An 11,679-nucleotide genomic window follows, 5' to 3' on the forward strand; every position below is an offset into this window, starting at 1 on the left:
TTTCTAATCGTATTAAAATAACTAGCCTTTCTCACCACCAAATACTTTTAAGCCATATTTAGTTGCATAGTCCCCATAGTTGGGCAAATCGGTCGGTCATTTTGCACTTTCTTTACTCACAAATAGAACAGCTTTTTTCCGTGCTCCGTTCAGTAATCGAGCACGCATGAAGTACAGTTTTTGAATTCTTACGGCGCTTCCTGCGTGAACGGAGCACGGAAAAATGTTTTCTTTGTTAATTATTATATAGTAAATAATTTTATTTCGGTATTGAATTTATTTACGCAAAAAGAAAGAAGGTCGCAGGTTTTAGCAGCAGTCTTTTCGACCGATCAGCCCACGCGTACTATCCTAACTATAAAATAAAAGAATATGTGTACGAGAATATATATGAAATACATATTTGTACTGCGGTACGGGTTGTAATGTATCAAATTGAGCTGATCCTCGCAGGATCATAAATACCGAAAATAAAAGAATATATAAATATAACAGTTATAGTACTTGATGCTTGATAAAAAGTTTACTAAACTTCCTTATTTCCAACAACTGAACATAAACCGCGACAAAAAATACGGAATTCCATTACCCAGAATATTATCCCTTATAATACACTCAACCAAATTACTCGATTCTGATTAGACGAGAGGAGTACAATTAAACCCCAAATTGTACTTTGTAGACTCCCAATTAAGTTTTTCAGCTTTGTGAGTGTATTATCAACAAAAAATCGCACAATCGTCCGTACAATTTTGAATCGTGATGTTTTGAAAGTTCTCAAATTGTACTCGATGGCTCGTTCAATTTTGAAAACTTTCAAAACATCACTCGTACTTATAAATTCCAAGAAAAAGTGTGATTTCCTATACAAATTCAATGCCTTCTCCAAGCCTAAATTGCAAAGTTCAATAAATGATGCATTCTGGTCTAGGTTGGGTACGAACACCATATAAGGCATGGTGAACCAAAGATGTTTGTACCTTCAGCTAGGCAAAAATGCACCATGACTGTGACCCTTTGAACCCTGTCAAATTAGAGTGAAGGCATTAAACCCGTAAAATAAAAATTACTAGTCAACATGTTTTAGTCAAATAGACATAAAAGAAAACAATGGAGTTAAGGTCTACTAAAGTGTATTAGTCTAATATCTATTTCACGGGTTTAATCACTTCACTCTAGTTTTGAACTTATGGCAAAGTTTTCAAATGTTATTTCAACTTGAGGAGCTCAGCACCTGCAGTACTGATATATCCATTTCAAAAATGGTTGTCCACGGAGCCAAAGGCACGGCGATAGGTCATTCCAAGATCCAAGAACAGTTACGTTAGTGTTGAGATACCCAGTGTCGTTCGCATTCGACGAAACCATTTCAAAGTCTTCGATAGTATGTGTTTAGCTGTATACCCAGAATTCCTTTCAGTCTTAGAATGACCTATTGACTATTTCCTTTGGCTGCGACAACCTTTTGTTGCTGGCTTAGAACATTAAGGAGAAGTATAATGATAAAGTTAGGGCTTAAATACCACCTGCCCATTTAAAAAACTAGTACAAAAAACATATAACGAACTAATAAATTTTTATACGCTTGTCCAGAGAACTCGATGAATTTTGGTTCAAGGCGCGATCACGCGGAGCAATTTTCTCTGCAACTTGTCTCGCAACGGCGTTGCGACACAAGTTGCATGGAGCATTGCAGTGTGTAACCTACAGCGCAGTCTTTAAAACAAGTTGCACCAATCGTTGCAAAAAGTACAATTAGTTTCTACTTTTGGCATAGTCTCCTTCACAGCCGTTATTGGTTTCGGTCCCAGATCCTGAGACTACTTTTGGCAACGATAGCATTTCCATTTCACCGTTTAAACACTTTTGCAACTTGTGTTGCAACGCTGTTGCGAGACACGTTGCATAAAAAATTGCTCCGCGTAATCGCGCCTTTAGCCCTTGCTACATACATAATGCATGATACTACTTATATAGAAGTTATAAATATTTAACATTGTGCATTTTAAGAGCCAGTCGATCATTATCTAAGCTAAACTTCTTCATACACGAGCAACAATTTTGTGCAACTTATTACGAAACATTTTTCAGTTGCAAGTTCCAAAGCAATATATTAAAAAAAATTCAATTGCACGAAGAGCAGTTCCTACATGTATCTTGTCCGAGACGAAGTTACGAGCAGCATTTTAGAAATTTATTTACGTTGTTACTGACAATTAATTGATTGTTATACGTAAGTCTGCCTTAATTAGACTGTTCAATAGACTCTATCCCGAATTCGCTTGACTGGTCACGAAACAATGGTTTGAAGTCGAGGTTGAACTTGATGAATAAGAGAATCAAGTCCAGTCTCGACTTCAAGCCATTTTTTCGTGGTCAGTCAAGCGAATTCGGGATAGGTCTATTGCTTTACGATTAAGTTTTAACGGATGGGAGGAAGAGTTATGAAAAACAGTTCTTTAGCCACGAGCTTTGATTTGCTTGATCTTAAAAGGGTTTCTTCTCTTTGCCTCTTTCTTGTTTTCACGTTCCTGGGGAAAAAAATTATACAAACGGCTGAGTTCACTTTTTTTTAGAAATGCGGACAGATTTCTTAAATTTTTAAATTAAAGATGATAAAAAATCCTTGGAAAAGCAATGCTGCAAGTGTCCATCATCTCCAGGTAATAATTTCTAAAACGTTTGAGTTTTCAAATGGCAATCTTATAGAGGTTGGAGTCCCATTAAATAAGGGTTGCCCACTTGATCGTTTCATAGAGGTTGGTCGTGTACTAGATGTTGGTCGTATTATAGAGGTTTGTTTTTCATAGAGGTATCCCATTAAATAAGGGTTGCCCACTTGATCGTTTCATAGAGGTTGGTTGTATACTAGAGGTTGGTCGTATTATAGAGGTTTGTTTTTCCTAGAGGGTGTCCCACTAAATAAGGATTGCCCACTTGATCGTTTCATAGTTGGTTGGTCGTATAATAGAGGTTGGTCGTTTAAGAGGTTGGTTGTTTAATAGAAGTCTCACTAAATAGAGGTTGTGCACTTGATCATTTCAAAGAGGTTGGTCGATTAATAGAAGTTGTGCACTTGATCGTTTAAAAGAGGTTGGTCGTTAAATATAGGTCTCACTAAATAGAGGTTGTCCACTTGATCGTTCAAAAGAGGTCGGCCATTCAATAGAGGTCTCACTAAATAGAGGTTGTCCACTTGATCGTTCAAAAGAGGTCGGCCATTCAATAGAGGTCTCACTAAATAGAGGTTGTCCACTTGATCGTTCAAAAGAGGTCGGCCATTCAATAGAGGTCTCACTAAATAGAGGTTGTCCACTTGATGGGTTCTACAGTAGTACTAGAAATACTACGATTACCCTTCTCTTCATGTAAATGTTCTATGGTTGTCTGACATTCTTTTAATCTCACCTCTAGACGCCGCTGTCTATCAGGATCTTCTTCTTGCATCATTTTTTCTTTGCTTTCTCTTGCTTTCTCCTCACGACGAAGTTGAGCAGCCTTTTTGAATCAAGAAAAAAAAAAAAGGTTTCACAAACTGACCAAGTAATGAATATTAATAAATAGCCATATTTAGAGCATACCTCTTGTCTTTGAGCATGGTTTTGCTTCAAGATACTCTCTTCAAGATCACGGCGATTTTTCTCAGCTCTTGCTTTGGCCTGTGGATGGACAAGGTATTATGATAATACTGTATATATTACTTATAATATTGTAAATGTAGTTATAATACTAGTAAATGTAGTTAGTATAATACTAGTAAATATTAAATTTCCTTTGTAGCACCCAAGAGAAGTGTTAGAAGACTGAAGCATTATGCATAGGGTTCTAAGACAAAAATCTACCCTGATCCAATACTCACGTCTTTTCCCAGCTTGAACCTGCGTACTCTATCAATACAAAAGAGGACCAGCCTCGTCATGGGTTCTAGTTTTACCATATCTTGAGCCTTGGTGTTACCTTTACTGTTACCAACTAAACAAAAAAGACAACGTCAGGTTCAGGGGTACGACTCGCACATATAAGAGTGGGTGGACGATCCTCGGAAATTTTAAAAATGACTCATACGTGTAGAAGGTACTAGAGTCTTGTCTCTGTCATTAATATAATCTCAGGTATCTCATTACTTGATTAACGCCCTTACAGAGGTACCAGCTTACTCTTTTATGATCCTTTTACATTTGTGACACCCTAAGAGGTACCAAATCAAAGGACAGGAAGCCTAAAAGTCATACCAAGCATCTACCCCTTTTTCAATCAAAAATTAACATACTTGGAATTTTTATGGTTTTCCAATGAACTGAATTGTTTAGCTTGGACATAATATTTTCCAATTTCAGACTATTTGTCATTCCCTTAGATTGAATATAACAATATTATTTGTACCTTTAAAGTTGAAAATCAAGACTTTCTTTGGTTTGACAGGTTTTGCATTTCCTTGATCACTACAGAGAGAGAATTAGGAAATAAAGACATTTTATAGACAATGGAAGGTAAATTTGCAAGCTTCTTTGGTAACAGTTTTAACCAAGAAAGATATTATTGACAACAAAAATACACCCTACTGATCCATCTGAAAGGAAAATTCATTTGCTTTATGCTAAGAAACAAAACATTGACTTCCAGCGAATGGTACACCAACTACTGGAAGAACTTAAAAGGGCTGGAAAAGTGGATTACCTCTATTGGAAGAAGTAGTTTTAGGGAACTTTCTGATCAGAATGACACATACCATTGGTTTTTTCAACCAGAATTTAATGGGTAAATGGTAAGCACCTCTGGTCTTTTTGCACATTTATCTTTTCACACAAGTCATTTTGTACAAAATTGAGCTTTTCATACGAATTCAAGGTGTGATCTGCACAAAGGAATAGACTGACCAAGTCATACCCCCTTAACTATCTATTAAAAGAGCAAAGTGCTGTCAGTACTCTACTTACTCATCCTCCTGTTTTGGGCCAACATATTGATCAGAGAATATCATTGATTCAAACATATCTTCATATGTGTTTATCATTTTGCTAACCTGAGGCAGGAAAAGATTATGTCTTAGCAAAATTTGCATGACTGTAAAGAACACAGTGGGCAGGTCTACAGTATGACAGTGAGAAGTTACAGCAGATTTATATGACTGAGGAACCAGGGAAGACATACACAGGGCTTAAAATAATGGCCAGATATCAGACAATGTCAGTCCAGAATTGGAACTTGTCTGGTCAAATCCTTGCCTTGCTGGTCATTTTGAGCAGTAACGTTGAGCAAGAAACAAGGTATGACTGAGCTAAAACTAAATTGCCGGTCATCATGATAGGCGACTTATCAGCCATTATTTTAGCCCTGGAAACGGTATTTTGAATAGATGAAGTTTCAAGGGCTAACATTCTGGTTATAATATGTTATAACTATCTAACATCTATCTATCTCTTTTTTATGGCAGTAGAGAACCAAGGCAAACACAATTACAATTCTGGTTATGTTGTCTTATGCAAATGATTTAAATATTCCTTAACCCTAGAAGTAATACCAGCAGGGCTAAACTGATCAAACTGTTCTGTTAAGCTTGGTCCTCACTAGTGCATAAGGCACGAGCATAAACATATAAGTGTACATCCTCACTGGGAAATTCAGTGACATAAGCACAAGCAGAAGAAGAATGGAATGTCTTGATCTTTATGCTTATGATATGCTTATGTCACTAGTGAGGACCAAAATTCCATTATTGAGACCAACCTGCTGTGATAACAGAATATTTGCTGCTTCAGTAGACTCTGTTAATATCACAAGAGATGATGGAAGATCATACTTATTTCCACTCCTTTTGTCTGGACAGAAGAAATTCTGAAAATAAGACGGGATAATAACTGTGAATAATAGTTCGATAAACATATGGAATAATCTGGGATACTCTCAAGCCATCCATGTGCAATTTTAAAAGACCTTTGTAATCAATCAGTTGATCAATCTCAATTATCCAAAGAGAACTTTATGTCACTCTAAAGCATGTATGTACATTAGTTATACTACTGTAGTATGGTAACATCGCAGGCCACATAATAAGTAAATATTGGAGTGCTGACAAATTTTATTCAATTTATTTATTCAACAATAAAGAAAAAATAGCATATACAATAATTCATGAGGCCCAAGCCAGAGGCTTTTGGGGCATTAAGATAGGATATAATTAGATAGACAAAATCTTGCCTTTTTGCTGAACTCATTAAAAAAATAGAAACCAAAAAACAAGTATGAAAATTTTGGCAGAAATAACTTACCAAATCTAACAATTCTTTCTGCATTTTTGTTGCCATTTTCTTGGGTACAACAGCAAGTACAAAGTTGTCCATCTCTTCATCCGTCATATGTACAGTTATTGTCTATAAAAGATGGTATATTTATAAGAATACAAATCATTGACACAAGGGTTTGACCTGGAGCAGCAATACAGGTTGCATAACCCTACCCCTCTTACAACAACCAGGTATATATCAATATGAACCTCAGAAATGAAAAGAAAACCTCAATATTACATGTAGTAAGAAATCTAAGTTTTAGCTCATAACATTTAAACATAAATTCAAATATTTTATATGGATTTGTGAAGGAAAATTGACTTGACAGCAAGCTCTCGATTTTTTCAAAAAATAGCTTTTTTATCTTATGTCTAAGCATAATAGTAAGTTGTAAAAAATTAGGGATACATATTTCCATTGTTATTTTTTTTCTCCTTCCTACCAGTCTTTCTTTCTTAGGTTTATTTAATTTAATTTTTTGATACTTACAATAGTATCCCTTACTGGCTTGACAAGATGGGACATCACATTTACAAGATCATGCCTTTTTTGTAACTGAAAATGCACATGAAAAATAATCCATTTAAAAAACTGCAAGAATGGCTTACAACCATTAACTTTTTCAAAGTTAACTATAATAAAGAATAAATACCAAAGCATTAAGCCAAACTTAAGCCAAACAAGTACAAAGCATAGTTCTGATATATTTGGTAGATAATTTCATATCATCAACAGAAATAGAATAATAAGTAAGTGAGTATGGCCTAACACTGCTGATGGGATTTGAACCCATTAACTTTGCAATACTGGTGCAATGTTCTAACCACTTGAGCTGTCTAAGCCACAGGGGTAGACAGGCAAACAATATATAAATTCATATTTGGCAAACAACCTAAATGTTATAACCTTAACCATGGGATTGGTTCAATGTGACTTCAATGTGATACTGATTTGCTCTTGTCTGATTGGTTACAGCATTGTTGTCGCTCTCTAAAATGATTGGTTAATTTTGGTCTTCACTGTAAACCCCCATTTGGGTTGTTATGTGGATAAGGTCTTAATAAGTAGCATAACATACCTTGAGCTCTACCAGTAACCCATTACATCCAACCCTACCAGTACACCACAGGTGTATCTTAATAAGTAGCATAACATACCTTGAGCTCTACCAGTAACCCATTACATCCAACCCTTCCAGTACACCACAGGGTATATCTTAATAAGTAGCATAACATACCTTGAGCTCTACCAGTAACCCATTACATCCAACCCTTCCAGTACACCACAGGGTATAGAGGCTCTCGCTCTCCTTCACCAAAATACCTTGCTGTGGTTCATCAGCAGAACCATCGTCACCTACAATGAGTTAAGAACTAGTCAATTTCTGGATATCAAAACACACACAAAGTATGTGTTTACGTGTACAGTACAGCAGATTGTGCTTATAAATTCAGAAATTCACTAAAAGTTAACTTGTGTTATTTGAGCAAGACCTTATGGTGTTTATTTGAGCATGTCATAATTGCTAACTGCCAATAGCCCCAAGTTGAAGCTTTGTCAACTTAGGTTTGAATAAATTTTGATCCTGATCACAGGAGAACACAGTAGTTTATGATAGCCTCTAGTACTATTTAAGAGATGGCTCATAAAACAAGTATCTCTCTGCCTATTTATTAACTTACCTACAATGTGGAAGTTATTCTCCAACAGCTCTTTGTTAGATTTAAACCTAAAACCCAAAAGATTGTGTTAAATCATATAGAACTTATGTGTGGTGTTCTAATGCAGGCCTGTCGCTAAGGGTGGTTTGATGGTTTGAATGAAGCCCCCAAAGTTTTAGTTTTTCAAGAAATGGTAGATAAACAAATCTCTCTTCGTAGGTCCTAGCGGCAGGCCTGCAATGATACAAGAACAAAAAGAGCCCCTGTAGTTGAGATGAACTCACCAAGCTGTTGCTAGTTTGGAGTTTTTATTTCTTCCAGCAAAGAAGTTTAGAGCATATGCTACAAGTCCTGCTAAGGTTAGAATCTCGGCATAAAAACCTTCCCAATTAGCTCGTAAATGAAGGGGGACCTAGAACAAATAACATAGCATAAGTATTTATAAAAATAGAACCATCACAACAATAACATGAAATAGGTCATTGAAATATTCATAACAGCAAACTTAATAGAAAACAAATACATGGTTTATAGGAATACTTCAGTTTTGAATTCTCTGTCCTACAGGGTTAGAACAACCATCACAACAATAACATGAAATAGGTCATTGAAATATTCATAACAGCAAACTTAATAGAAAACAAATACATGGTTTATAGGAATACTTCAGTTTCAAATTCTCTGCTCTACAGGGTTAGCCTTGATTGATCGTATTGAATTAATTAATGAATATTGAATATTAATGCAATCCAGTGAAGATCCGTGGAATTTCATACCCATTTGTATTGTTGAAGTTGTGCATTCTTTACTTCACCGTTGGTATGTGAATATTTGGACACTAAAATGAGTCTGTAATCGCAGAACACAGTGGTTTTTGACTAATTCAAAAATGGTCTATACCACACCAAGAAGTCATAAGTATGATTGTTAGATATGTGTTTGTACCTTTTCAATCTTAAGGTCTGGTTGAGGACCTGGTTTGCCCTTAGCTCCTTTATCTTTGTTATAGCCCTAAGGATTGTATAACCTCAATATTAGTTTATTACTGTATGTACGATCAAGATACAGAGTCCAGTCATAGAATAGAATAGAATAGTGCGATATTTTATTACAGAGGGCTCAAACTCTAGAATGTCAGTAACCTTGCATATCTTTTTCCCATCAAGTAATCAATACTTTTTATTTAAATGTTTATAGAGTATCTTTAATTATTATATAGTTAGGATAGTATGTGCCTGCTGATTGGCCGAAAACTGTGCTTTATTAGTGAATGGAGCACGTCAGTGCTGATGCCATTTGTGTGTGTGAAGTGCTGCTAGATCCTGCAAACAGGCTTTCATTTCGTACAAATAAATGCAATACTGAAATACATAAGTAGTAACTATATAATAAAAGGAATAAAATGGCTTTATTTGTGCTTCCTTCAGTAATAATAAAACACTTAGTAAGTGCTGCAAGGAGTTAATTTTTATTCAAACTATTTTTTTTGGAAAACATAAAACTGGAATGTTCAATGAAATCCTCATTACGACAGCAATGATGACAAGTCATTTTTTTTACCTCAAACTCTTCTTCATCTGTAAAGTGATCAAATTCTTCTTCACCCTCTGGCTCATCAGGCTATGGATGATTGCATATGCAAATCACTTAACCAGAATTGAAAAAATATATACAACTATACAGTGCATAGAGTTCTCTCTTCTTAACTCATGAAGCTAGAAGTTGTTTGAAGAGAATTTGTTTGAATGTGCCACCTTTCGTCTGTGACACAGTTTTGAGTCTGCCAGTCTCAGTGTCCTATGTGAGTACAGCTGTTTGTTGGTTCTCTCCTGTGCTTCAAGGATTTTTCTCTGGGTTCGCTGGTTTTCCTCCTTCCTCAAAAATCAACTTTTAAACTCCAATTTGATCTTTGGGCTTTCACCTAGTTGGAGTCTAGCTGTTGTGGTTGTCCCATGCTGTGATACAACAGCTCAATCTTAATATATATATTTCCAATCACTCTTGTGATTGTCTCATGCTGTGATACAACAGCTAAATCTTAATACCTTTTTCCCCAATCAATTTGGCTCTACTAACCTCTACAGTAGCATCATCATCATCTTTGTCTTCTTCTTGAACTATTAACAACAATACAAAAATATGCTCCAACACTCCATTCATTTTGGTAAAAATCATGAGACACCGACGTTGCTAATATTTGGGTATTGAAATCAGGTGTTTTAAACTTTATTAAATCTATGCTTAAGGAAACAATGAACAGTTAGTTCTAATCACGTGAAATATTACGGAGGCAATATAAAATCATGCTTATTAATAGTCAACAGAGTCAACACGAAAACGTATCACGTGAAATATTACGGAGGCAATATAAAATCATGCTTATTAATAGTCAACAGAGTCAACACGAAAACGTAGAAAAGATGAGTCCCCTAATAAAATCAGAAATCAAAACCCCATTCAACAACTTCAGAAAGGTTAGCTTTAATATGAAAAGATCTAGTTAATTATACCTTGTTCTCGATTTGGAGGAGTAGTAGGTGTTGGTGGCGTTTCTACTTCTGCCGGCGCCTCTTCGTCATCATCGTCTACTTCCTGCTCGAATTCAGCAAAATCATTAGACGAATCACTACCAGCTTCTACGTTATCTTCAGTAGCTGTTACATAGGTAATGAGTAAGACAAGGAGCATCAAAAGCATTAAAAACCAAGGTCTGAGTAGCTTCACGTATCCACGAACAGACGCCATCTTTACAATGAAATCAAAATGGCGCCGACAGGTGTTCCCAGGATGCTTTTGGAGGTTAAAAAAGACAGGTAGCCCACCTACATCTGCTCTTTCCTTTTCTAATAAAATGATTTTGCTCTTTTCAGTATCAGTTTTCCTTTTTTTTTTTTTTTTTTTGTTGTTATTTATTTGTATTGCGGAGAAAAATTTGTTTAAAAAAGTTGACTGACCTTATTCGCCTTTACCAAAATACTTATCTGATAATTACTTGACACCTTAACTTTCCTAACCTTTTCATTTGAAAGAAATGAAAAAAAAAAAAAATTATAAAAGCTTTCACTATTACACAGGTAGGTGTTGGCGATTGTTTTTTTGAAAAGTAATGAACAACAACAGTTCTAGGCTGCAGCAAAATTTTCAGGCTACGAACTTTGAATTCATTTCACTTGGTTCTACTTCATATATCCCATCTAACGAATATGAATCCCATTCCCATCCTGCAAATTGTATACAAAAATTCACTTTCCTTTTCCATGATCCTTTCTTTACTTTGACCAAAACATCAGTTAAATATCCTTTCCTAATAAGATAATTTTGTGTTTTCAAAACACTTTAAAATCTCCTGTACAATGTTTTTGGAAATATAGATATATTTGAATTGTTGCACATCCTGTTCAAAATTACAAAAAAATGAAATCTATGTATCGGTAGTTCTCTCCACACTAAAGATATACTATGCACAAGAAATACCAACTCTATCTTGGTGTTGCAGGGTGCCTGCATTATGAAGACAATAAAACAATAGCTGGGAACCATGAGTTTGGAGGTAAGTAATACCCTTTAATACAAAAACCCAAAACCCAGAATACAACACATCTTGCAACACCAAGAAAGACCTGAAATACCTTTGAATGTCAAATGAAGAAATACCATGACAAGCACTACGGAAAATTAAACACTTTATTATAGGAAGGTACAAATACACACAAAATGAATTCTTAAATGAA

The 11,679-nt window shown here is 35.4% G+C and overlaps 1 protein-coding gene across 1 annotated transcript; it reads right to left on the reverse strand.

Moving 5' to 3' along the window:
* Positions 1-504: 504 nt before the first annotated feature.
* LOC116303154 (PAT complex subunit CCDC47) lies at positions 505-10,716 on the reverse strand. Its single transcript, XM_031712634.1, has 16 exons — positions 10,459-10,716; positions 10,025-10,065; positions 9,509-9,568; positions 8,894-8,959; positions 8,233-8,360; positions 7,970-8,016; positions 7,525-7,643; positions 6,777-6,842; positions 6,270-6,371; positions 5,728-5,835; positions 4,938-5,023; positions 4,384-4,442; positions 3,860-3,972; positions 3,582-3,659; positions 3,409-3,498; positions 505-2,531 (listed from the first exon to the last, which is right to left on the reverse strand). The coding sequence occupies exons 1-16, from the start codon at positions 10,691-10,693 to the stop codon at positions 2,460-2,462; spliced, it is 1,470 nt and encodes a 489-aa protein (XP_031568494.1). The 5' UTR covers positions 10,694-10,716; the 3' UTR covers positions 505-2,459.
* Between the last annotated feature and the right edge of the window lie 963 nt (positions 10,717-11,679).

The sequence above is a fragment of the Actinia tenebrosa genome, unplaced genomic scaffold (assembly GCF_029948245.1).
Source record: "Actinia tenebrosa isolate PJP-AT-01 unplaced genomic scaffold, QUT_ActTen_1.0 PGA_scaffold4__44_contigs__length_22323623, whole genome shotgun sequence".
Classification (NCBI taxonomy): Eukaryota; Metazoa; Cnidaria; class Anthozoa; order Actiniaria; family Actiniidae; genus Actinia; species Actinia tenebrosa.